The sequence below is a fragment of the Phycodurus eques genome, chromosome 16 (genome assembly GCF_024500275.1).
Source record: "Phycodurus eques isolate BA_2022a chromosome 16, UOR_Pequ_1.1, whole genome shotgun sequence".
Lineage (NCBI taxonomy): Eukaryota > Metazoa > Chordata > Actinopteri > Syngnathiformes > Syngnathidae > Phycodurus > Phycodurus eques.
The window spans coordinates 20,080,267-20,107,424 of record NC_084540.1 but is presented as its reverse complement, the minus strand read 5'-3'; the positions used below and the strand labels follow the sequence as shown (position 1 = coordinate 20,107,424).

General features: G+C 43.0%; 2 protein-coding genes across 5 annotated transcripts in view; both read left to right on the top strand.

Moving 5' to 3' along the window:
• Positions 1-20,564, top strand: part of sun1b (Sad1 and UNC84 domain containing 1b) — a 21,779-nt gene extending 1,215 nt beyond the window's left edge. Inside the window, exons 1-23 of one of the 4 annotated variants that reach the window (XM_061700459.1) lie at positions 1,904-2,009; positions 2,370-2,467; positions 8,056-8,238; positions 8,694-8,941; positions 9,339-9,602; positions 9,702-9,839; positions 10,102-10,212; positions 10,705-10,788; positions 11,842-11,952; positions 12,032-12,151; positions 12,233-12,326; positions 12,429-12,487; positions 13,315-13,502; positions 13,587-13,850; positions 13,917-14,009; positions 15,005-15,096; positions 15,221-15,365; positions 16,382-16,696; positions 17,053-17,137; positions 18,130-18,245; positions 18,334-18,501; positions 18,614-18,706; positions 19,196-20,564. In XM_061700459.1, coding sequence (XP_061556443.1) covers positions 1,998-2,009; positions 2,370-2,467; positions 8,056-8,238; positions 8,694-8,941; positions 9,339-9,602; positions 9,702-9,839; positions 10,102-10,212; positions 10,705-10,788; positions 11,842-11,952; positions 12,032-12,151; positions 12,233-12,326; positions 12,429-12,487; positions 13,315-13,502; positions 13,587-13,850; positions 13,917-14,009; positions 15,005-15,096; positions 15,221-15,365; positions 16,382-16,696; positions 17,053-17,137; positions 18,130-18,245; positions 18,334-18,501; positions 18,614-18,706; positions 19,196-19,312 — 3,198 coding nt within the window. In that variant the 5' untranslated portion in view covers positions 1,904-1,997 and the 3' untranslated portion in view covers positions 19,313-20,564. Of the gene's footprint in view, positions 1-1,773; positions 2,010-2,369; positions 2,468-8,055; positions 8,239-8,693; positions 8,942-9,338; positions 9,603-9,701; positions 9,840-10,101; positions 10,213-10,704; positions 10,789-11,841; positions 11,953-12,031; positions 12,152-12,232; positions 12,327-12,428; positions 12,488-13,314; positions 13,503-13,586; positions 13,851-13,916; positions 14,010-15,004; positions 15,097-15,220; positions 15,366-16,381; positions 16,697-17,052; positions 17,138-18,129; positions 18,246-18,333; positions 18,502-18,613; positions 18,707-19,195 lie in introns of those variants that run through there. The other 3 variants (XM_061700460.1, XM_061700462.1, XM_061700461.1) reach the window with 3 other exon arrangements.
• LOC133414826 (G-protein coupled receptor 4) lies at positions 19,259-26,364 on the top strand. The gene is made up of 2 exons (XM_061700483.1): positions 19,259-19,351; positions 25,183-26,364. The coding sequence occupies exon 2, from the start codon at positions 25,194-25,196 to the stop codon at positions 26,133-26,135; it is 942 nt and encodes a 313-aa protein (XP_061556467.1). The 5' UTR covers positions 19,259-19,351; positions 25,183-25,193; the 3' UTR covers positions 26,136-26,364.
• The last annotated feature ends 794 nt before the right edge of the window (positions 26,365-27,158 follow it).

Below are 27,158 nucleotides of genomic sequence, written 5' to 3'. Positions count from 1 at the left end.
ACCCCCGCGATTGTAAGTCAGTGTGCCTCCTCTGAAAAACAAACAAACACAAAAAAAAAAAACCGCCTCTAAATTTAGCTGCGCCGGGAATGTCACCGGCTTCCATGTCGCCGTGTGCAGCAGCTGCCTTTTTTTTTTTTAACTCGGTCGAGCGGTGTCGCGGTCGTCGTGGTTGTTTTTCGGCCACGGCGGCTGTCGGCTCGCAGGCGCTTTTGGCGTCAAGGAGCGAGCAAAGCTGACGTTCAGAGTAGACACACAAGACTTGACAGCACGTTTTGTGCTCAACACGATTGCGTGTGTGTATGAGAGCGTGCACTGTTCAAGCTGTCTCTTTATTATGCTGTTGGTCAGTGTGTGCTGTCTTCAATGGTAGCAAAGCTGCAGCTGCCATATTAGAAGATTTAAGTGCATGCAGTGATATTTATTTTGTGTGTGTGTGTGTGTGTGTGCGTGTGTGTGCTTTGGTTGGCAATGAAATAAGTCGTCATCTCCAGAATCAGAATCATCTCCACATTAGATTGTGGGAAAACAAAAAAACGAACCTTGACTGGGTTAAGAAGCTGAAACCCTCCGACCCCCAAGCTTTTGGATCTTTGCGTCAACTAATCCTTCTTTTGGGCTTCAGAGTCCCGATTTCAAACAATTATGAGCTGAGACTTTAGCGGTGGGATTTCTGGATTCCGGCCATCTGTTTGTTTGCATTTGCGTCTGCACGAGATGAAAATCTCCAAGAAAGCGTGAGTAAAAACAAAAAAACAAAAAATCTATTTTTATTGTTCGGGCTCTGTATGGAATGTGGGTTTGTGGAGAGCAAATTCGGCTTGGTTGTGTTGTAAGGTTTACACTTTTTTTTGTTTTTAATGTGATAATAGTGTTGCTCTGGTTGGGTTCTTACCTGACAGCCATGTTTTGGAGTCTGAAAACTCCAAACATTTGACTGGTCCTCAAAGTGGATTTTCTGAAAACTGATCCATTACAGTTAAAGGCGAAAATAGTAATATAAGTGTTCGTTGTTGGCCACAACGCAGTAACGGGATAAAACGGTTCTAATGGCATTGACGCTCGTAGAACGTCTGTGGTGAAATGTACGTTTCCTGTCTAGCTGGGCATACACTTTATGATTTGCCAACAGTTTAAAATCTCGATTGAGAGAGTGTTCACGTTGTTGCTGTTCCACTTTAGTCCTGTAGGGGTCACGTGTGTTTCCTCCTCTTGTGGACTGGCAAAAAAAAAAAAAAAAAAAAAAAAAACAACAAAAAAACAATGACGTTGCCGCCATTTGTGGCTCGTGCTAACTAAGAACAACGCTAACGAAACAAATTTGCACTATAGGTTCGCATAGAAACGGGAACCTATGCCATTTTGTATGTATTCGTCACGTTTCTTGTTCAGGAGCGGCCAATCGTTCCTCGTTTACGCGACGAGACGAGACTTTGCGATTAAAACTGTTCAAGCTCAACAGTGTATGTCCAGCTTTTCTCACCAAAGTCTTCAGTCACATAAATGTCAACGAAAGTGATTTAAAAAAAAAAAAAAAAACGTTTTCGGTACACTTCCCCCCCCTGCGTCATACTTGATATATTTTTGACACCAAAAAACGCCAGGAAGTTTGTGTACACAAACCCTTTTTTTGTCTCGGTCAACTCCTTCAGTTTTGCAGCCGATACGTGAAACAAGTTACTGGGACAAACGGAAGTTCTGCTTCACTTGTAGTTGGCAACAAATTTGCGCGTATAAGCAGTTGTGTTTACCCAGCCTGCGAAGAAGAGCAACTTCTCGAGCTCGCGTTTTCCCGCCCGTTTGCCTCAAGAAAAAAAAGCTCTGGGCCCCACCCCTTGGTTTCATAACACTCTCTTCCCTGTGTGCGGAGCTCACACAAGTAGTAGTTCCAGCCCGGGGTCGGCTCGACGAGTAAGAGGATCCGCTCTCCCGACGCTCGCGACCGGAGGGGACGCGACCGGTTGTTCGTTACAGTCAGCGGGGCAGTCGGCGGCACCATGCAGGAACAGGTTAGGACAGGCACAATCACAGTGTCATTGTTGTTCCTGCTCAAAGACAGTGTCGGGCCTACCTGAACTGCTGTTTTTTTTTTTTTTTTTTTTCTGACATTGTTGAACAGAAACTAGTGAGCCAACTCAGGTGAACTGTACTGGACTTCATTTTGTATCAAGCCAGCAGCTTTCTCTGCGATATTTTGTATGTAATGTCCATTTAGGGTCCTTATTTGAATGATTTAAAACCAAAGAGACAGGCTGAACAAGGCAGTGCTTTTGTGTGTGTGTGTGTGTGTGTGTGTGAGAGTTTGTGCTAATCTCCCTGTACCATGTCAGCGTGGGCTGACGCTATCCCTTGCATCCTGACTCTTGCAGTCTAAACAAAGAAGAATGACCATGGATTTTTCCCAACTGCACACATACACGCCGCCACAGTGCGCTCCAGAGAACACCGGCTATACCTACTCCCTCAGGTGAGACCTCTGGCACGTGCGAGCGCGGGTACGACAGAGGAACAAGGCGATCTGCAGCGCTATTGGTTCAGTCACAGAGCTATTTGAAGAGGAAATATTTTATCAGCCAGCCGTGTTGCGTTTAGGATTCGTCTTGCTTTGACAGATAAGAAACGTCCACAAATTCCCTGGGCTGAAAAGCTTCCGTGCTTGTGGTTTTGAGGGTCTATCCTGGCCTGCGTGTGTTTGGAGTGGAATCAGTCGGGGATTTCTGTGTTTCTCCGTTTATCTGCACTGTAGTTTCATTGCCTCCGCCAAGCAAGACAGCATGAGGCACAAGAGGTAGTTTTTTTTTTTTTGAGAAATGATTTTCATCAAATTCGAAGGGTAGCGCATGTGTTGAACAAGGTCCCACTGAATATTGCCGCAAATCTAAATATAATTACCAACATTATCAACTAGATACCAGCAAACGGGAACAAATATACGGAGCTCTCCAGTTTTTCCTGCTTGATAGAGCAACTTCAGGTTTGGTTTTTTTTGGTCCTTTTTTGAGTACATTGTTTGGTCGAGCCTTGCTTGTGCTGCTCTTGTGTCTCACAGTGTGGGTGTGGTTGACACTTGAGCCCGAATGAAGGTTTGCGTGTAGAAGAATGTCGTTGCCGTCACTGCCGACGCCTGCGGCGGGGCGTGTTGCCGGTCGAGAATCCAGCCATCTCGTTTTCACAATTTGCTCGCTGTCTGACTTGAGGGTGCGCCACATTTAGTGCGTACTGTCATTGAAGTTAAAATATATTTTTTTTAAAAAGTGTGATTAAAGATGTTATTACAGCTTGTCATGCAAAAAAATGTACGACAACATTTAACAACAGGCGAGTTGAACATGTTCAAGCTGCAGTTTTTCAAATAAATTACACGGTTGTTGGGCTTCATGTTTAAAATTGTCAGCATGGAACCGATGTTTAGGCTGAGATGTAGAACTTTCAAGAACTCATCCTTCCTTCCTCTATTGCATGAACATGTGATCCACTTGACCTGCAAAGTCTCCAGGTAAACAAACCCCCTGAGAAAATTGCCCCCCAGTGTCAGGTCAGTTTGGTGACACAAAGTAAAATCCAGTCCCAGCTCGCTACTTGGAAGAGTCGCGCTGTCGACAGCGCTCCGGAATCCGCCAGGTAGACTTGAGCAGGTCAATCGTGTCGCTTTTGAATGCAGCCGGCTGAGGATCTATTAATGAACCTCGCTGCCACAAACATGGCCCTGATCCCAGGATTAGACTAACTTTTTTTGCACTGTCTGCTGCTGCCAAGATGGGAGAACCTAGTTAAGTAGAGGCCCAGACTCTAAACATATATATATATATATATATATATATATATATATATATATATATATTTTATTTTTTTTTTAAATAAAAAAATAATAATTTTATAATATATAATTATTATTATTCTTTTTTTAATGTGTTTGCGTGGCCGTAGCTCAATTTGCATTTTATGCTGTGGCCAGCGTGCGCGTTGCCCACAGTGACGACAACCTGAATGCGTCGAGACGGACAGAGTCAAGCCCGCGAGACTGTTGGCCCATCTGTTCTCAGGAGTCAAAAGAACACTGACGTGTTCATAGCACCGAATAGTCGGGCAGTTCAATTTGCATACACATACGAGGCCGTCTTTTGACTCATTTGTTAATGATAAATAGAATGTCCGAGGTCTGGAAGGTCTTGTTTGTTCTGTGCGGCCTGAACGTATGCACCCAATATTGGAATTGTCTCTTTATGTTGGGCCGAAGAGCTGTGACGTCCCCCTTGCGTCCCCTCCCCATTGCACAGCAGAGGAACGCAGGGGTGCGCGCTGATGCACTCACAGATGTCCTTGATTTTTCATGATGCTGGAAGTGGGTCAGTGGGAGTGGGGAGAGTGAAAACCAGTCAGAACTTGACAAGAATGCTGGTGTATCGACAGTTGTTTTCTGTTTTTAATTGTACTGTTTTCTTTTATGTCTACTTGTGTCACCACGTTCGCAGTTGCTTGTCCATACCGCTGTCGCCGTTGACATTTGGACGCATGTAATGCAGCGACTTCGCCACATGTCGGCTACTACCCATCGACAGCTGTGGCGCGGTGAAGGATAGTCAGGCAAAGAGAGAAGAAAAGCCTGTGGGAGGGAAAACGAGGGTGGGATGGAATAATCCTAATCTGTGCCAAATTGTGCCCGTCCAGAGGAAGTTGGATGGCAGTTCAGCAGCCCTCAGTATCAGTCTCTCTCCTGAAATCTTCGTAAACATCTCAAGGGGAATTTTGTTGCTCTGATGCACTTTTGGGAAATAAGAAGGCAGTCGGGCTGTTTTTATGGTCTTCCAGTTGACCGTGAAAGGGAAATTAATGCAGTATAATTTCACAAAATGGTTTTGGAAAACATCCCAAATGTTTTAGATTGACTTGCGCTGCTTTTTGCTGTTTTGCACTGTGTAATGTGGATTTAGAAATAGCGAAAATATAGCCTCATTTTTTTTTTTTTTTTAAAGGGCTAGTTTAGTTACATTTGAGTTTCCGCTTCATATAAAGAGCGCTGTTTCTGAATAAATTTTGACTTTTGGGCTTGGATTTTAACATTTAATTTAGAAACCAAATCAACTCCGTGTGGAGGTCTGTATACTTGTTTGGGAAACCAGTTTTATTTGATTTTGTATATCTTGTCGTTCTAATTTCAAAACATTTTTTTTCTTCCAATAGGAAATAATGGCAAGTGGAATAATTAGTTCCAGGGTGAAACTTTTGCCATTATCAGACCTGTACAAGTTAAGTTTTAAGTCGCATTTTAATATTCAACTGTGATACAAGTGTAAAACACTAGTAAACCGGTTTATCATGAAAGAAAAAAACTACAATGAAGTAAAATTATTCATCTTCATGCTTTTTACATTGGCATCTGCTTTGTAAAATTAATTTGTGAATGTAATTCGATTTTATTTATTTTTTTGGAGTGTTGCGCATATTGGAGTGGCCAGCCAAATTGTCTTACAGCTTTTTGGACAAAAAAGCTTTTTGTATTTTGTAAATTGTATGCATTGTACAAGATGTGAAATACATTTTTTTATCCCCACTCCATCCAATATGCAAAGAAGGCAGAATGTGAGTGGGCGGTCCATCCATTATTTAGTGGGAGCAAACCAAATGGTATTGCTGCTGGCGTGAATCTACTTTTTGTCTTCTCATGGAGAGAATTCGCTTTTGTTTGGACGTTTGCAGAGAAGAGAGCGGATGAGCTAGTTTTGCTACTTTCATTGAAGCAGCTTCAGGTGCTTGGTTTACATACATAATGGTGTACAAATCCGCCAAGTGACCTGGGGGGGGGGGGCACTCAGAGGTCAGGATACCCCGCTTTATTTGTCTTCAAAAACAAGAAAGCAACTCATATAATTCCATTGTGGACTCATATAATTCCATTGTGGTTTCAGAAAGCATTAAAATATTTCTTTGTCGTGGTTCATGAGTTAAAATCATGTTGCTTCACAGCAACAGTGTTTTTTAAAAACTTTTTAAAAATGTTTTTCTCCCCTCCACCTGCTTCCTGAAGCGAAAGAAAACAGTCAGCTCCATCTGATTAGACACTGTTGGAGTTGTGTCTGTGAAGCAAGAAAGCTGGCAGTGCCCACTTGAGTGTGGGAAGGGCATCAAAACCCGGCGTTACGCAAGGAGCGATTCCCAGAAGTCGAGTGGCCGAATGCGAGCGTCTTTGTTGTCTGCGCTGGTTGTCTGTCCTCTTCTCGTGCTTCTAAAATCGCAATCTCCACACTCTCTATTTATATCAGCGATGTGGGCCGCCTGAGAGTGAGCAGCGGACGCGTCGATACGGATGCGCCGAACGACCGGAAACCAATTAGATGAAGGGTGCAGATTCGCTCTACAGTTAACCCACCTTAATAGTGGGGATACATTTCAGAACCAGTTGCAAATAGGTACAAGTCTAGAGAAACCATATTAAAAAAAAACAAAAACAAAAAAATATTTTTCTGGTTTTTGACGCTTTCCACACGCTTTAAACATATTTTAATTGAAGACACACTTTTACAGTATTCATCAGCACCTGTGCTCACTCTCGCATTCGCGCAGTTCTCCTACCGAGGAAAAGTGTGCTTGCTTATTAAGTCGTTTATTTGTCACTCCTGGTTAACTGTAAAACCGACAGACAAAAGATAAGAGGAGTAAACATTGTATATTTCAACACCATAATGTTCAACTGAACCACATCATTTCAATAACACAACTCTCAATTCAGACTCGCCTCCTATGCTGTACGCAGAAATAAGTTGGATTTAAAAAATTTGCCGTATAGCAGCGGGACAATTACTTGCTTGTTTATTTTTTATTTATTTATTTTTTTTAGTGACTGTGTCTGTGTGTGTCAGTGGCTTGCTTATTACAGCGCTTGATGCCTTGGACCAGTCACATTTCCACAATCCACTGTATCTTTGTTGGAACGTGAGCCATAGTTGTTGTTCATCGGCGAGCCAGTTGAAGCAGCAAGCAGGATGCTGAGCAAACATGAAAGCGCATAATTGGATGGAGGAGGCAGCGTGTAATCCTCAGACTGTAGATTGGAGTGCGGCTCCACAGACATGTACGCTCACTGGTCTCACTTATCACACCGTCTTAGGGTTTACATATTCCACGAAAGTTGAATTGAATTGGTTGTTGAAGATCCTTCCTCAGTTCCAGGTGTGGAGTCCCCCTGTTTGTCTCAGCAACCGAAAGTAGTTGTATGCTCGATTCAACGTTTGCAGATTACCGTGACTTCCTGTACATGGCTCAAGTTCCTTCCTTTTCCAACAAGCTGGTATTGTTTAACCTCCTGTACTTCTCTTTAGGGGCAACACTGCGGAAGGGATCTTGGTTTGGATCTCTGTGGAATTTGCATGTTATCTCTCTGCTTCCCTCCCACATTCCAATTTCATAGAAGGTTCACTGAAGACTCAGTTATCCGTAGTTGTGAATGTGAGTGTAAATGCTATATAGATAGAAAATGAATGGACGATAGCTGTCATCACTTTTAGTTTATTTTTGATACAACCCTTTTATTTACCCCATTATAGCAACGCAGGAAATTACTTGTAACCCTAGTAGTGTATCTCTCTGTGTGTTTGCCTTGGCGTGCGTGCCTCCAGTAAACGTGCCAGGTGGGTGTGTCCGTGTGACTCAGCGCAGCGCGATCCATGGCAACATTCAATTTACAACTTTCATGCTGCGTTTTGGATTAGCGCACGTTGCGCTGCTTTTCTTTGTCAGTTTCCATGCGTTAGGGATGTTTACACGGCGAGTGTTTGCAATTAGGCTGCGCAACGCATGCTCTGCCTACTCTGTTGTCTTGTTTTCCCTTTTGCCTCGTTGATGAGTCACTTCCTGTTGGGTAAAGTGCCAGCTTCAGTGAACAACGGCGTGACAGCTCCACTTTCTCGCTCAATAGACAGTCTGTCCTGGGTTTTATTCTTTTAAAAAATGGAAGGCTTCTCCTCAATTGCAGGCTGTATCTTCTGTTTAAGCGGTCTTGCATTTCTCGCTAACGTGTCTTTTTATTTTTCTCTTGTACTCGTCTGCTGCATTTCTCAGCTCCAGCTACTCGACAGCAGCGTTAGAGTTTGAGAAGGAGCACCAGATTGCTCCGGTCTACGAGTCGCCCAGGATGTCGCGGCGGAGCCTGCGTCTGCAAACGGTTGCCGGTCACCATGGCAATGACAGTTTTATGGACTACACTCAGAACCAGAGCAGCTATACGACCAGGAAAGAGTCACGGTGAGTGTCTCAATATCTGCCTGCGCATATACAGTGGCACCTTGAAGTTGGACCACAATCCATTATGTGAAAAAACTGTGCAGGTAGGACTGGGTGATATGACCTTCAAATAAAATTTTAAAAAGTTTGTTTTCACAAAAATACAATTTCCGATTTAAATAGATCCACTCCCCCCCCCTTCACTTAAAGAGTAATGCGAATGGCAGGGAAATTATGATGATGATCCTTAATATTTTAGTCTTCAAAAGTTGAATCAAGGCAACCGGATTGTTTTTATTTGTTAGATGTTTCACCTTTATTCCAAAAGGCTTCTTCAGTTCTTAATATTTTAGTAACATTTCAAGGTTTCTACCTGTCGTGCAAGTAGAAGCAGGAGCTAACGAGTCTATTATTACGACATTATTAAGGCACCCCATAATAATCCACATTTGTGGTTCCGGTGTTGTTTCTGCCAGGACCCTGCGGAGCAGAAAGCTGCATTCCGGTTCCAATACAATGTCTTTGTCCCTGAGCCAAGCTGGCACACCCAGGAAAGACCTCAGCTTCTCCGCCGCCAGTACCCCGATAAACAGCGGCACGATGGTGGAGGAAAGCGACGCCGCGTTTGACGCCGGCCTGCACACGACGCCGGCGGAGCAGGCGCACCTGAGACAGCGCACCGTCACTGCGAGCACAACCACGGCGACTGTCGACGGCATCTGGGGTCAGTTTATGAAATGACTTGAGATGAAACGTTATGACTACTTCACGTCACAATTGTCATGATATTGCTAAAAGATGTAAGAATGTAAACAGACCAAAATCACAGATACTTGCTCCGAAAACTTTGCACTTTTTGACATTAGACATTGTAAACGGCAACACGCAATTATTCACACATGCCCATGAAATATACTTCAAATGACTTGGACGACATTGTTATATTTAATAGTAGTGTGACTTTTATTATATTAATACCAATAAAATAAACTGGGGCCTGTATTATTCTCATCAAATAGATCAGGAATGTCAAACTAATTTTTGTCGCTGGGCACATTGTAGTCACGGTTTCCCTCTGTGGTGTAATTTGAAATAAAACGTGTGTGCGTGTCCTCCTCCAGGCAGGACGTCCCACTCCGACCGCAGCTCGTCGAGCATCAACGGCGACGTCAGCGCTACCAAGTCTCAGGTGGCGCTCGCCAACGGCTACATCTGTAAAGACTGCTCCTTCCACTCTCAAACGAATGACTCCCTCATCACACACTCGTCATCATCGTCGTCGCCCTCGTCACACGCCGCAGAGGTGTGCACGGATGCACTCTCCTATTCATCGTCACCTTTTACAAGTATATACTCCAGAGACCGGAGTCGGAAAAGCAAGACGGGTGAGAAAATCTAAACGTGTTCTTTTGGAGTTTGCATCGAATACCCACCGCTGCAAAGTTGATGTATGACATTGGAATATATATTTTTTCCCCCCTCAGGTGTCCTCACGTCAGTGTCTAACACGTGTGTGCGCCTGAGCAAAAAAGTCCTGGCTTCTTTTGTGTCCATCTTGGCGACACTCTACAGCAGCGTGCTCTGGCTGCACACGCGAACCAAGAGCAGCACGCAAGGACGAGGTGAGACGCATCTTGGATCGCCGTCATTCCTTTTTTGTCTTTTTATGTCCGGTCTTGCTCGTTTTCTTAAAAGACTGCAAATATCTCTTACGCCAAGTATTTGCTTCAGCACTCTACGAGTTCACGGAAAGCACAGTTTCTCTCTCCCCTCCGCTGTATTCTTTCCTGGCTATACAAACCCAGTTATCAACCCACTTGTCTACTTAACTTCCATCTTGATAGTGCTGTGTGTGTCTAAGTGTCTCGGGCCGCTTGTTGTCAGCAGGTGTCTTGGCGTCATGCACGGACTCCCTGAGACAAACGGCTTTGACTCAAGTGTGGCTACTCAAGCGCAGGATGATTGCCGACGGCTCTGAAGACTCTCAAGTCCAAGGTAACGCCCCGGCCTCCTCTTCATTCTTCACGCTTGACTTCTGTTGCTCTGCCGCTGCTTCTCTTTTGAGTGTCATTTTAGGATAAATATGTAAACTCATTTGACTGCCTCAACTTTGACTTGGAAATCGAGTTTGCAATTGTTGTTTCTCTCCTCGTCTGTTGTTTTTGTTTGGCAAAACATTTCAAGTTGGGTGTAGCTTCCAACCAGACGCGGGCAAACCTTTATCCTCGATGACCCATCCCTGCTTTAAAAAAAAAAAAAAAAAGTTTGCAGAAAAATTTGTTGACTGTCGGTGAAGTTGATAAAAGTTGCCTTTCATTTCTGCTAGTTTATTTTATTTTTTATACCGACAGTGATTGAGTTCAGGATGACAATGAATACATTTGTGCTTTTACATTTTTCAGTTTTTTAAAATGCATTTTCATTCATTTTGTTCCACTTTTTTCATCGTAACATGCAAAATACAAATGAGCTTTGTGTGTATTTCAGCTCACTCGAGTTACTGTGGGAGCGTGAATGTCAAAGATCTGGTGACAGAAGATTCATCACATCTCAATCTCAATGGTTCCCTATGTAAGCACACACACGCACACACCGGCACGTCCACTGCCTGTTGTCTGCCGATGGACAGAGTTCATGTGACCACCGTGACCTCTGCCGGGATGATTCTGTGGAGGTTGTGTGAGCAACTTGTTGACTCGTTAGTGGTGACTAGTTTACTTTTGGTCTAACGTGCAAGCGGACGCTTGGCTCAACACCAACTCCAAAGTCAAACGCAATGCATTCATTCTTTGGTTCTGGTTGACTTGGAAGTTTAAAAAAAAAAAAATCTCAAATAAAACAATCAGCAATGTTTCAAGTAACACTTTAACATATTAACCTTAAGCGTAAGGAGAAGTTACCCACTGTAAAATAGGTAAAACTACTCCCCTGGTTTGCATAGATGGCATAGTTGCTTAAGTCATCTGAACGTTTTCAGAAAATAAAGTCCCATTTGCCTCAATTCAACTTTTAGACTGACTGTCTACAGAAACATAAAGAGAAAACATGTTTTTTTTCCCAAGCATATTTTGAAAGAAAGTTAAAAATAACTTGGGCCGTTACACAATAATGAATCAGAATCAGAATCCTCTTTATTTGCCAAGTATGTCCAAAAAAAACACAAGGAATTTGTCTCCGGTAGTTGGACTTAGTACTTTACTTTACGAAATTATGGTTTTAATTGTTATATTGAATTGTGAGGCGTCTTTTTCTCCATACAATTCTGGTTACGCTTCAAATTCTTAAACTTTTGGGGCATTCAGCGTTTGAAAGCACTCAAAGCCTTATATTTCAACATCTCTGTAGTCTAAAATTGACTTCCATTTGTCCCGAATGTGAACAAAACTGGTTTTATATAAACAAAAAGATGTTGTGTTCATGTTGTGTCATCAAATATGGCAGCCTGTGCAATATGCATGCCTTTAACCCTTTTTGTTTTGCGCTCTCAAAATCATACCTTTTCTTTGCTGTTTTTTTCTGGATTCCTATTTAGTTTATTAATGTTTACCATCCATCAAATGTATGGATTCATGCGTCCTTTTGTGTGTGTGTTCTTTTTGCCTGCCGCGGTTTTGCCGCATGCAGGTGATGACTGTAAAGGGAAGCAGTACTCTGAGACGCACCCCGCCCTGCTCACGCGGTCGTCCAGGTCTCGGCGCCTGGCGGGGGCGCTGTGGAGCCTTCTGGCTTACACAGGTCGACCGGCGCTTCCTCTCACGCCGAGATGACGACGATTAGAGCGCCAGCAGTGACTAATCGGTGCTTCCGTTTCCAGGTTCCTGCGTCCTGCGGCCGGGCCGCTGCGTGGTAAGAGGTGCTCAGTCTTTGGGCTCAAGCGCTGGGATGCTGACACGGAGGCTGCTCGCACTGCTGTGGGCGATCCTAGCAGCTCCGGGTTAGTCGTGTGTCCTCTAAGCAACTTGTAATCTTCGTCGTGTTGCTGAGATTCTAATGATTTACATTAATTCCGTCCCAGTGAAGGCAGGCCGAGGTCTCCTGTGGTTTCTTGCCAGTGGCTGGTACTACCTTGTGTCCCTCATGTCTCTACTTAATGTCTTCTTTTTGACACGGTGAGAGCACCAACGAGCTTTTTTCCTCCTTTGTTATTCTTATAATTAAGATCAAAGTGCATTCTTGTCAATTTGATCAATTTGCTGACTCGTTACTTCCAGATGCCTTCCCAAACTCTGGAAGCTGCTCCTGCTTCTTCTGGCCCTACTCCTCCTCTTAGGTGAGTTGCTAAGACTTGATGCCGGTGCCATAGTAAATGTGAAACAAAACATTGGGAAATGTGTGTTTTGTAGCTCATTTCTCTGTTGTAACTGTGACTCTTGCCAATCAATTTCAAACAATCGGAAAGCGTTTTTATTTCCCTTTTAAAATGTTGCGCAAGGCTCAAAATGGCTTGTGCCATCCCATAGTTTTTTTTTTTTCTTTTTTCACACCCAACTCAGGCTGTCTACGACATTGTAAAAATAAATAAATCAATAAATACATTTTTAAAAAAGCCAAATGAGGAGAATTCAATTTTCAGGAACGGTTGTGAAGACTTGCACTCATTTTACATGGGCGCTACTGAAATACAAATTTGGGAATCTTTTACAAGGGAAATAAACTGGAGATTTTGTGCCGAGTGGAAAAAAAAATATCACTTTCAGGCCTCCCACGTCTATAATGAAAATTGAACATATTTTCCATGGGCCCTTGGAATCATCATCACTTTTTACTCTGACGGCGACCCTGCCAAGAAGTATAGAACAGAGAATTAATATACCAAAGAAACATTTCAGAAGTTAATTTTATACCGCTGCCTCTTTAGTGAGGCAGTAGATTTCCTAACCAGCACGCGTCTCATGAGTGCGCTACAAAACAGTGGCGACATTTGGGTCAGCGTTTCTCTGTCTTGAGTCAACCCCTCCCTCACGTGCTCAGCTTATGTGTTTTGTGAATTACTGTATATTCAAAACTAAGTCATTAAGGAAAATCTCACCAAGTCTATTATTGACAATTAGTTGCATTTTTCTGTGTTGGTATTGAGCATATGTTGTTGCGGTGCAGCATTGTGGCTGTGGGGTCCGTCGTCCGCCGTCCTGCTCGGTTACCTCCCGGCCGTAAACCTCACCGAATGGCGTGCTTCGTCTCCCATCGCCTACCTGTCGAACTTGTTGCCGGCGTTTGGTCCACTTTCCGTACCTGCTGCAGAGTCTCTCCTCGGTCAGACCTCCGCCCCCGTATCGCAAACGCCGGTAGGATGGATTAGAAGTATTATAAAGAATTATTAACCAACATATCTAGTCCTCTCTATTTACCCCTTTGTCTTATTTCCTCAGCCAATAGTGGCCCCTGGCGTGGACTCCACGCGCCTTGAACGTCTGGAGCGCCAGCTCGCTCTGCTGTGGGAGCGAGTCCAGCAGAGTGACCAGAAGCAGGAGCAGCATCGCACCAACATATTGGCTCTGTACAACACCCTGCGCGAGAAGCTCCACACCGAGACCGACAGGGAGACGCTCGAACTGTGGCTGTCGTCCGTGCTGGAGCAGAGGCTGGGCGTGCTGCGAGGAGAGCTGAAACGGGACAATGCCCGCAGAGAGCAGGTATAATGTGGCCCGTGTTCTTTGAGTTTCACGTTGCTCACAATGTCATTTGGGCTTCCCTTGTAGAGCGAAGAGGAGCTGAAAGCGCTTCAAGGGAGTCAAACGACACGCTTAGCTGACTTGGAGTCGCTGCTCAACGGTTTGGCTGCCAAGACGAAGGTATACTTGACTCGAAGGCTTAGAACACACGGCTGCAAAATGTGTGGCTCCCAGACAAAGGGATGCCGTCTCAAATGTCATCACAAGCCACGACATTAGCTAGACTTGCAACTCGAATGCAGGCGGTCCACTGGTTAAGACGCTTCAACAAACAATGTTTTCAGATACGAACGGCACACAATTAGTATGCGCAGTACATCAAAAGAAAATGTTTTTCATTGAATTGTTTTATATCCATGGCCAAGAAGTGTTTTTCTGCAATTATGATTTTACTACTGCGTTAACGTCAGTGCGTGATAGACAAGGAAGCCGTAGGAATGGAAGTCTGATGTAAACTGAGGACCCCACGTAATTTATCAAGTATTCTGGGACATAACACAGATAGCAATGCCCAGTTTTCAGTTGTTCACCATCCCCAACTACAACCACAAGAATAAAAATATTGTTAAATTAATACCTATCAGGCAGTGTCAATCAAAATAATATACATGCCGCGCGCCGTAAAAAAAAATGGACGGCGGGCCACAAATGGCCCCCGGGCCATAATTTGGACACCACTGCTTTAGCACCTGATATTTGAACACAAACTGTGCAGCAGCATGTGTAGACAGACAATATAACGATATTCATAGACATATATTCTTTATCCTCTGCGAAAAATAATTTACTGCAGTTTACTGTGCGCATATGCCCCTCTCCATGCATATTCATGTCTGTATTGTACTGCCCCCTGGTGGCCAAGACGCACACAACCTATAGGAGCCTCACCATGAATGAAATGGCGGTGTCGCTGGTATGAACAATACGAGTCAACTGTTTCAAAAGTGAATGACATGCTTCGCTGTTGGAGTGTTGGGGTTTTGCTGCGCACCGTTCACTAGCGCCATTGTCACGTTGTCCGGGGAATGTATCCATGCAGGCATGAGGATATCTTTTGTATCGCCTTTTTCTATGTATTATTAAACAGTGAGTCATGATATTTCCCTGTGTTGTAGGAGGTGGAACAGAAGCAGCAACAATATGAACTTCACAAGAAGAAAATGGAAGAAGTAGTTGTAGCTGCAGCAGTAGACGCACCTCTTCTTAGGTACCAACACACAGCCTTTTTTTTTTTATTTGTATTTTTGTATTATTATTATTTTTTTTCTCTCTCACTAATATGATAAAACCATGTTATTTGGTAAGAGAAGCTCTAATGTTTGTTGCCGCAGTGTGGGCGTGAATCACGAGGAGCACGGCGCGTTGCTGGGTGAGGTGCAAAGACTTGAGTTGGACTTGGGAAAAATCAGGCAGGAACTGCAGGGCGTCATGGGATGCAAGGGCAAATGTGGGCAGCTGGACTCGCTGCAGGAGACGGTGAGGCGCAACTCGGCTCCAAAAGGAGGTGTCCCGTATAATAATTGGAGAATGTGGGGTGCTAAAATTGGTGAACTTCAAAGCTTTGTGTCACTCATTGAAAGCAGCATTCATCCCTAAGATCTATTTGAATACAGTGGTACACATTTTTTAAAATTTTCTTTTTTTTTTTTTTATTTCTTTTTGGGGAGGGGGTGTGGGGCATAAAATCCATTTACTGTGTCAAAGAAAAAAAAATGATATCCTTTTTTGCAACGAAAGACCTCCCATTTCCTCTTTGCTAGGAAATTATTCAATATTTGTAAAATAACTCATTGTGGTGGCTTGAATTTTGTAAACCAGAAATTTTACAGTAAATTATTTGGTGTAACTAAATTTTTTAATTGATGGAAAACCTTTTTGTTGGAACAATGTTATTTTATATATATATATATATATATATAATTTTTCTTCCTGATATTATGAATGAAATGGCAAAATTAGGGCATATGATGAATTTAGAACCATATTTGGTTCAATTCACGCATATATTCAATTAGCTGTCACGGTGGGAAGAAAATGGAAAAAAAAAATAAACTTTGTTTGCCCATTACCAATAAACTCAAAATGGTTAAAAAAGCATAAAAATAAATTGGACAATATATGGTTTTCATCCAATTAATTCACTTTTGATGTTTCTGTATCATGCATGCAGGAAGCGAGAGGACATGTGTGATTGCCCTTTAGCGAAGGACCGGATATTTAAATGAATTCGTAGCACTGCAGTGAATGTACAAAACATTTTTCCCAAATTTAAAAGTTGTATGTAATTGTTTGTCTGCAAGTATTAGTAAAGTATTTCAAACTGAGAGGATCATAAAGCACCGACACCATGCATCTAGAATGTACGCAATCATGAACCCAATGTTACATAAATGACTATTGAAGAAATTATTCAAAACAAACCACCTTCACATGAGGCTCATCATCAACGGAGACGCTCAGTATTCATTTATGTTACCGCCTTCTCTTTCCAGATAACGACTCAGGTGTCCTCCCAGGTACGTAAGGAGTTGCAGGCGCTGTTCTTCAGCAGCGACGCTTCCGGTGAGGCTCAGGGCGAGGTGCCGGAGTCTCTGGTCCTGTGGCTGTCGCGGCGCTACATGAGCACGTCTGACCTGCGGGCGGCGCTGGCCGCCCTGGAGCGCGGCATCCTGAGCAACGTTTCCCGGCAGCTGGAGCTGAGCCGCGCTCGGACACTCGGCGAGGCCGAGTCCGAGGCCGCGTCCATTGTCGGCGCGGTGACCGGCTCGGTGCAGAGCGCTGCCTCTGCCGAGGGCCTGTCGGAAAAGGTAATCTGCATATCGCCGAGTAATCAAAATGAGCAGCGGTAGAACCTCCAAAGTTGGACGTGCCCCATAGAACTCAACCAAAACACTTTGGACAGGATTGTGTCTAAAGTCAAACAAAACTCCGGAGTTCAAACCCTTGTTATAGGGTTTAAAAAAAAGTTATAAAAAAAAAAAAGTATTTTACTAATTAAATAGGAATTTATTCTCATGATTAATTGTTAGTTATAATTAAGTTTTAATTAACTAATTGACAAAAACTACGAGAGGATTATTCAATTATACTTATAATTGTTTGAATGTTTTTATTTTCACCTTGACAACAAACTTGACAACAACACGTGCGCTCTGTTTCCCAGCAAGTAAAAGTGATTGTCCAGAATGCGCTGAGGCTCTACTCTCAAGACAGGACCGGCCTAGTGGACTACGCCCTGGAGTCCGGAGGTAAGAAAGAAAAATGGCCTCATGCACAGACACTGATATTTATGGCCCCTCCATATTGAATATGAGCGGATTAACTTACTAGTGTCCCATAACTGCAATGTACTCTCTCTCTAATGTAATGACGTCGTCGGCATTAGTTAGACTTGGGAATTTGGAGCAAGTACTTGTAGTCTACTTTGCTGTGACAATTTTCCTGTATTCCCTAACTTTTCTTATTGTGTGTCGATGCCAAAAGATGAGTTTAATGACGTAGCACAGTTGTGTGAAATGCCAGTGCACATATTTCCTTGCCCGTGTGTGATGTGGTCTCATTTAGGGTTGATGCTTTATGATCCTTTCTGTTTAAGTGCTTTGCTGCCATCCTGTGGCATTTTTCCACAATTGAAAACCCCTTTTAAGTTGGGGGGGGGGGGCGTTAAATTACTCTGTCCCTATCCGCCACGAATAGCAGGGGTGCACTGTATATGCTCTTCCACTAGATGGGTGCAGTTAACCTATGTATCCACCTGTTGCCATTCAGACAACAGAATAATAGCTTTGTTTTCAACTAAGCTGGACCAGATTTTACACTGAGAACATTTGTGAGTAAAGTAACTTCATCATTATTCCTCAGCAGTGAAATAGCGTACACGTGGCGAAAACTCTATAATTTGCTCTAACCACCCTGGCTACTAAACTTACAGAAGCTCCTCCCTAGCATACAATGTATGATCTTACAACAGCCAAGATGTAGTACTTCAACATACTCAACACTATCTACTACTTTCCTATTAGTCTGGGCTTTTTTGGGGATCTTTCGGCAGTGAGCTTTTTACAATTTCACCCTTTCACAAATAGCAAAGAGGAAATATTGTTACAATTGTGTCAATCTAAAGTCCTTTTGACACTATCTGTAAAAGCTTCCTTTTTCTCACCTTTTTTTCAAACTTGATGAATTAAGTAGCAGTTTCACTCCCAAAATGTATTTGCGCGTGTGTTTGTTTTGTTTTCAGGTGGTAGCATCCTCAGCACTCGCTGCTCTGAGACGCACGAGACCAAGACGGCCCTCATGAGTCTGTTCGGCGTTCCTCTCTGGTACTTCTCCCAGTCCCCTCGAGTTGTCATCCAGGTGAGTCCCAGGCAATGCCAGAACCCCAAGGACATTTAGCAACGAGACGTTTTGTAAGTATGTTCTGATCCGCCTTCCGCTCCATCAGCCTGACATGTACCCAGGCAACTGCTGGGCGTTCAAAGGCTCGCAGGGTTACCTCGTGATCCGGCTTTCGATGAGAATCCGGCCCACGTCCTTCTGCTTGGAGCACATTCCCAAAGCTCTGTCCCCCACTGGAAACATCACCAGCGCCCCACAGAACTTCACAGTCTTTGTACGAAACAGTAATATTTTTAAAAATATATTTCTCACATTGATCAGGGTCAGTGATTTCATTGGATTATTTTTTTGTTTTTGTTTTTTTGTTGTTGTTGTTGTGCTTACAGGGTCTAGATGACGAGTACCAAGAAGAAGGCGAGTTGCTTGGTCACTACACCTACCAGGAAGACGGAGAATCACTGCAAACCTTCCCTGTTAAGGTCATTTCAACTCATCATATTGGTGTGGGCTGGCCGAGTAATAATCCATTTTAGCAATCCATTTGTACACAAACTGTAGTCCAGATGCAGACTGGCTAGGTTTAATCTAAACGAAAAACAGCCAAAGCCATTTTAATTGACCGACCCAAACAAACCTCACTCACCAGGCCACACCCTTTCTTTTTAAAACCAAACTCGTTAAGTCATGTCTACGACAGTGTAGACTGTGAGGATGGCGGCCCCAAATGGACAAAAACAATACCTGCGTCTCACATGTGGCATTGTTGTTTAATTATGCAAATTCAAAAACAACATCTCTAGCATACTCTATTGTAAAATTATTCGATGGCTCTAGCCCTATTTAGAATAATCATTTGTGAAGGGCACTTTATATAAAGGCCAGTTTGCTCAACTCCGGTGTGTCGTAGGATTCAGAACGTGGAACAAAACTTTAAACTGGTACCGCTTTGGCTCCTCTTTCCCTTCCAGGAGCCGACGGAGAAGACCTTCCAGATCATGGAGGTGCGGGTGCTGTCCAACTGGGGGCACCCTGACTACACCTGCTTGTATCGCTTTAGAGTCCACGGAGAGCCTCGGCCTCAGTGAACCAACCAGCGCTCTACACCTACACACCATAGAAATATGGTATGTATCGATACCGTGGACATCTGTACATACAGCAAAGGCGCGCTGAAGCACTTTGGGGATGTTTATAATAATGAGAGAAAATACTACAAGTTGTGGATTGTCAAAAGAAAGCGGACCGACCGAATGGTGGAGGTGTTTTTTGTCCACATGCAGACGTTTTACGACAACAACTGAAGTCCAAATCTTTTTATTTTGAAAGACACCTCTTGCACTGAATGAACGTATGAGGGCACAAGACTCACGAAGCAAACTAAAATGGAACTCGGGCGGGTTCGCGCCCTTCCTCATACTGCATCCCGTTGTGATTTGGGCTGTTGTTGTTTTTTTGTTTTTTTTAACTTCCTATTTTGATTTGGCTGGTCGTCACGCGTCGTCATCCATTTCATTTGTTGATGGGAATGTTTTTTCTACTGTGCGATGCACATCACCCTTTAAGGACACCACAACGCTACAAACCACTTGAGGAGGCCCTTCTGCTCTGTATATTAACCAGCGTAGACAAAATTTGTGTGTGGGTGATTATTATTTTATTTTTTTAATGTCCCCTTTCATGAGTGTTGGCTCTGAAAATCATGTGCCTGGATCTCCAATCGGCAATCAATTCAGAATGGTTAAAATACATTATGCTTGCATAATCGTCGTCGTCCCCCCTTTTTTTTTTTTTTTTCTGTTCTGCTCTCCCTTCAGCTAAGTTCCCGCTTTCTTTCATCCGAGACCTGGACCGATTGTTATCTGTATATTTTATGTCCATCATATAGTCGGTATTTTTATGATATCTGCTTTTATCAGTGTTGATTTTTATCAAAACAACCCATCTTTATTATTGTCTTTATTATTTTAATCGCTGTTTGTTTTGGGGGTTGATGATGTTTTTGTAAGGATGCACTGCAGATTTGGTTGTTAGTGGCACAGGACTTGTTTGTTTAATTGGGGGTGTGACTCATCATTTTGATTGCAAATATAAATGAATGCCTGAATTATGTATAAAAATGTTTTTTTCCCCCCACGTTCTTATTTATTAATTGCGGTAAATGAGTTTCTGCTATGTATATTTTGCTGAAATCTTTTCAGTGCATTTTGGAAGCATCTTGGTTTTTTTTTTTTTTTTTTTTTTTTTTTTAAGAAAAAAAGATAAATGGCTATTTTTGTTCTGTCCTAAGACAAGTGCTTTGGAAAATATTCCAATAAAGAATTTAATTTTGAAAATTAATTTAACCTTCACTGCATTTAATTAAATGTTATGAATAGTTTTAGTAAATGGAATTTAATTGCTAATTTTGGAAATGGACAATTCTATTTAAAGCGCCCACATAACTCCTATTTTGAAGGAAGGGTGGGCAAACGTTATTGCTCAAGCATTTGATGAAGGGGAAATAAGTTTTGTGTGCAAAATAGTTTATGAAATGAAACCTTTTTTCATTAATGGTCATTAAAAAAAATTAAATGTAATTATAATTAAGAACCAACAAATGTAAAGTTTTTACATTTTACATTAAAATAAAATATGTAGTTGATAAATGAGCTTACCTTTGATAGTTCCCCATTTCGCCCTGAACAAATCAAGAGATTTTCCACTGGATTTCATATTGATTGTATTAAGTAGATGCTGGTGGAAAAGTGGTCAAGCCCCCGCGCGAATTTAATTAACCCCAAGTAGACAATGCATGCAACATGCAAACAGCAAAATATGTGAGCTTGCTGACAGGGTGGACATTTTTGGCTAATATTAGCATTTGATGACCACTTAGTGACATGATTCACTGAAGAAAACTTACAGTGTACTGTTTAACAAATATATTTTGAATTTCTGAGGAGGGGAAAAAAATAAAATTGAAATTGACTTCACTATTGACAGAGTGGACATGTTAAGCTTGCTAACATCCAACCACTGAAAATGACAAAACCGAAGTGTAAAAATTTGGTCCGCAACACTGTTTCAGCTTCCACTGAAGAAAGACAAAATGTCGGTCGTCAGTAGGTCACGTAAAAAACAGGTTCGGGCACAGCAAGATGATGTAAAACGCCAGGAGATCCTCCCCTATGGGTCACCTCTTATAAATGGAAGAAACCTCAGCTCACTCCAACACAATTTCGACTGCGGCCACGTCCCGCCTGCTATTCTGCAAACAGCTTTATTTCACACTGGTGAGTAAAAACAAAAAGAAAACATTGATCTGAATTTTGTAGATTTGTGCACTTGATGTATTTCTGGACCAGTTTATTTGTGTTTTTTGTGAGATTAATTCAAATAATACAGCTGCATTCTGCCCATGATTCCATTTCATTGAATTGCCTTTAATGGATTTTATGGGTTATAAATAATCCTGTTATTTATTATAAGCACTTTACAAGATACCTAAAATCAGCTTAGGGACAGCAAAATCTTTTTGAAAACCTTAAACATTTCTTACCAATATTTCTCCTCCATTGTTATTCTAATTAATCAAAAGAGTTGCCAGTAATACTGTCCTAGTATACTGTATATTAATTTAATATTTCTATTAGCATTGGTTGCAAAAATAAGACTCTCCACACCAAAACCAAAGATATTTGCAAAAATAAGAGAGACCCAGTTTATGTGCTGTTTCACCAACTTTTACAATATTGCACAAGTCTATATTATGACTTACTGAAAGTATGTATTAGTATTTATTGCCAAAATGATTCCTCTCCATCTAAACATATCAAAATACAAAGTATTTGATACTACATATTACATAGTTATAAAAATGTTTATATAAGAACATTTTGGGGGAAATGGTATTGGTATTGGTATGGAAATGGTACATTTTTTTACTTAAAATGCTTAAAAAAAAGGCCGGGGAAATAGCTATTCAGACATCACTCAAGTAAACAAAAAATTTACATTGATAATTCGAACTAAAAATCATAGAACCAGACATGCATATTTATAAAATGCACATTTTCATTAAAATATTTTATTATTGTTGAATAAAAATCCAACAATACAAAGGATGACATTGGGCAGGCTCATTAAAAAAAATCAAAAAATGTCATCAATTTTTTTTTTTTTTTTTTCTCTCTCCCCCCCCCCCCGCTTAAAAACACAATTGATTCCATGTGACGCCTCCGGAGACCATCTTCTGTCATCGTGATTAGTCCCTCGGGAGACAAGAATTGAGCTTTAGGGAGGACAATCCGCAGAGGGAACGCAAGGAACGATTGCTGCCTCTGGCGGCTTGTACGAGGAGATCCTTGCATTTCTTTTAAAAAAAAAAAAAAAAAAAAAAAAGACGTTATGGACATAACACTCCATTCTTGGTAGTCCCCCCCCCCCCCCCCAAAAAAAAGTTGGAATCTATAGAAAAAGCACTCCATGTTGACAATTTATGAGGGTGTATTTGTGAGATGGTGAATCGGTTGAAAAATGTACAGACGGACGTCCTTTTATCCATCCCTGAATGGGCGGAGCTTGCAGCGAGAATCCTCCCGAGTGATGGAGACGTCCCTGAAAACAGGGCCCCCCTTCCCCTAGGAGGGTCCGCACGGGCACAATAACAAGAAAACAGCCTGAGGACAAGAAGCCCTGATGGGGTTTGGATTGTGTTTACGCTCTGCTAAAGCTGTCCCCAATTACAGTGAACCCGCGCTGTATAAAAAGTCGACACACCCCTGTTCAAATGCCAGGTTTTTATGCTTTAAAAAAGATGAGACTAATCATTTCAAAACTTTTCCCACCATTAACGTGACATGTACAACTCAATTGTGGGGGGGGGTTGAAAACTTATCAAGAGGGGAAATAAAAATAACTCAGATAATGTGGTTGCACAAGTGTTCACCCCCTTTTTAAAACTGGGGATGTGACTTCAGAATTTACCGATTGCAATCAAGCTTATGTCAAATGGGAGGCCACCATTTAAAGTGACTGATTAACCCCGAACAAATTTCAGATCTTCTAGTCGGCTTTTCCTAACATTTTTGTGCTGTCTAACCTGAAGGTTATGTGCCAACACCCACTTCTTTTTAGAACTGTTCTTAATTCCCTCCACCTTGACTAAGCCCCAGTGCCAGCAAGGGTTGTTTTTCTTCAGCTGAAACTTGGGCCTTAGACAAGGCGCGGGGAATTATGAACAGTTCCAAATACAGGTTATTGTTTGCACATAACCTGCAGGCTTCCACAAGAAAGCACAAAAAAAGTTTGAATCTAATTGGTTAATTGTGAACACAGCCGCATCCCAGTGAAGAGAGGGTGTGGACATTTATGCAACTACCTTTCCGTTTATTTGTACAACCCCAATTCCAATGAAGCTGGGATGTTGTGTTAAACATAAATAAAAACGGAATACAATGATTTGCAAATCGTGTTCGATCTCTATTTAATTCACTACAAAGACAAGATATTTAGTGTTCAAATGATGAACTTTGTTTTTAGCAAATAATCATTAACTTGGAATTTTATGGCTGCAACACGTTCCAAAAAAGCTGGGACAGGTGGCAAAAAAGACAAAGCAAGAAAGTTGAGGAATGCTCTTCAAACCTGTTTGGATGATCCCACAGGTGAACAGGCTAATTGGGAACAGGTGGGCGCCATGATTGGGTAGAATAGGAGCTTCCCTGAATTGTTCAGTCATTCACAAGCAAAGACGGGGCGAGGTTCACCTCTTTGTGAACAAGTGCGTGAGAAAATAGCCCAACAGTTTAACGACAATGTTCCTCAACGTAGAATTGCAAGGAATTTAGGGATTTCATCATCTACGGTCCCTAATATCATCAAAAGGTTCAGAGAATCTGGAGAAATCGCTGCATGTAAGCGGCGAGGCCGAAAACCAACATTGAATGCCCGTGACCTTCGAGCCCTGAGGCGGCACTGGATCAAAAACCGACATCAATGTGTAAAGGATATCACCAAATTGGCTCAGGAACACTTCAGAAAACCAATGTCAGTAAACACAGTTCGGCACGACATCCGTAAGTGCAACTTGAAACTCTACTATGCAAAGCAAAAGCCATTTATCAACAACACCCAGAAACGCCGCCGGCTTCTCTGGGCCCGAGCTCATCTAAGATGGACTGATGCAAAGTGGAAAAGAGTTCTGTGGTCCGATGAGTCCACATTTCAAATAGTTTTTTGAAATTGTGGACGTCGTGCCCTCCGAACCAGAGAGGAAAAGAACCAGCCGGACTGTTATGGACGCAAATTTCAAAAGCCAGCATCTGTGGTGGTATGGGGCTGTGTTAGTGCCAATGGCATGCATAACTTACACATCTGTGAAGGCACCATTCATGCTGAAAGGTACATACAGGTTTTGGAGAAACATATGCTGCCATCCAAGCAACATCTTTTTCATGGACGCCCCTGCTTAGGTCCCGGACTGTTGCACAGCTGAAGCTGTACATCAAGCAAGAATGGGAAAGAATTCATCTGACAAAGCTTCAACAATGAGTGTCCTCAGTTCCCAAACGTTTATTGAATGTTGTTCAAAGGAAAGGTGATGTAACACAGTGGAAAACATGAGCCTGGCCCAGCTTTTTTGGAACATGCTGCAGCCATAAAATTCCAAGTTCATGATTATTTGCGAAAAACAATCAGGTTTATCAGTTTGAACATTAAATATCTAATATATGTCTTTGTAGTGTATTCAATTAAATATAGGTCAAACATGATTTGCAAATCATTGTATTCTGTTTTTATTTGTTTAACACAACGTCCAAACTTGATTGGAATTGGGGTTGTATTTCCCCGCTCAAAACAATGACAAAAACAATTCAATAGAGTTGTACAGGTTATATAAGAAGGTTTGAAATGATTTCTGTTGGTCGCAGGGGTGTGTGTACTTTTAATATCCACTGTACTCTTCTCCCATCAGAATCCGCCGCCATGGCCGCCGACGCATCGTGGCCGACGCCGGTGAGCGCGACGGCGCGACTCAACCTGACGGGGAAAACCTTCAGCGTGTTCGACGGCTGCGACTCGCAAGTGGAGGGCATCCTGTTCGACCTGACGCTGCAGTGCGCCAACGTGGTGGTGGGCGTCCCCGCCAACATCCTGGTCATCACCGTGCTGGTGTGCAACCGCAAAGAGCCGGCCACCTCCGACATCTATCTGGGCTCTCTGGCCTTCCTGGACGCCTACTTCGGCTTCATGACGCCCGTCAGCTTCCTCAACCTCTACCTCTGGCAAAGCAAGGCGGTGTGGTCGGCTCTCAAGTTCTCCTACGGGGTGAAGGACACCAGCGGGCCTCTGTTCCTCTCCTGCATCTGCCTGGATCGCTTCTTGGCCGTGGTCTTCCCGCTGGCGTTCGGCCGGCTCAAGCACGTCAAGTACCGGCTGGGCCTGTCCGCGCTGGTCTTCGGCCTCACCTTCGCCTACTCCGCCGCCAAGGTGGCGGGCGGCCTGCCCGACTTCGAGAAGGTGTTCACCGGCGAGATCCTGACCGCGTTCACCTGGATGGTGGTGTGCAACGCCAGCATCCTGTGGGCCCTGAAGAAGTCGGGCGGGGTCGGGAAGGACGACATGCGTCCCATGAAGAGGAAGGCGTTCAAGATCGTGCTGTCCCTCCTTTGCGTCGTGGTGGCCAACTACCTGCCGCCCGTGGCCCTGTTCCCCTTCGAGGACTACTACTCGCCCGACGTCTTCCGCTGCTACGTGCAGCCCGTGGGCTTCGCCTTCCTCAACATCAGCAGCACCATCCAGCCTCTGGTCTACCTGTCCCGCCTGGAGAAGCTCCCCTTCCTGCCGGACGCCTGCGTCCCAAAGTGCTGCCCCTGTGTCGCCGGGGACCGAGACAAAACACCGCCTGCGCAAAACCCGGCGGACTAAAGAGAACGCTTTTAAAGCCAGCCCTCCTCTTAATTCTTTGTAGTGTGTTATACAGGGACTATAAAAAGTCGACACACCCCTGTTCGCGTTCATCTATAAACACTTCATTCAACAAAGCATGGATGTTTGTTTTGTTTTTTTAATGGTCTTCTGAAAATGTGTCTCTGAGCGAGTCGTTCTGCCCTTCCGATGTTGTCAAACTTGCGCAAGGTAAGCAGAGCTGCATGGACAGGGGTTTTTTTTTTTTTTGGGCGTGAAGTGTTCTGTAGTTCGTGACCCTTGGGGTGTTTTGATGAAAGCAAGTCACAGACACCTGGCAACTGCTTCAAATTGTGGAAAAGCGCTCCTTTAATTTCAAAGTGTGATTATACTTACAGCTAGCAGCCTTTTGGAATTATTCATTTGAGTCGGCACCCTCGTGTACAAAAGCAATAATCCACATGCTGTTCTGTGCAAATTCCCGCAGATTTTCCGGCCTGTAACTTAAAACAAGACATGAAATTCAAACAAACTGCCACCTTCATGTATAGAAAGAACACTTGATGTATATGAGTTAGGCATTGTGTACATTTCTTTGAGGGAGCGAAAATAGTGCAGGCGAGCATTGACTCGGTTCCAGACATGAATAGCAAACTTGTACTGAAGACGTTGAATGCAAGGCGCTAATACAGTGGAACCCTTTTGCCAAGATTTGTCCACATTTAGAAACCCGTTTTCCCCTGAGGAAATAATATAACTTGACAAAAATCAAGATGTCGCCATCATTAAACTATACTGAACTGCTAACTGTGCCGGCGATCTTTTAAGTAACATTCCTTACTGTCAGAGAACTGTAAACATAAGTTTACTGTCGCGTAATAAAAATAAGAAAATACTCATCTAACTCGATACTTTCCTTTTTTAACATTTACCATCATACAAGTATAAAACAAAAAAAAGTTATCTGCCGACTTAGCGCAACAACGAGGCGCTCTAAAGCAGCCACACCAGCCCAAAGCACGGTTCACACTGCGGCTGTCAAGT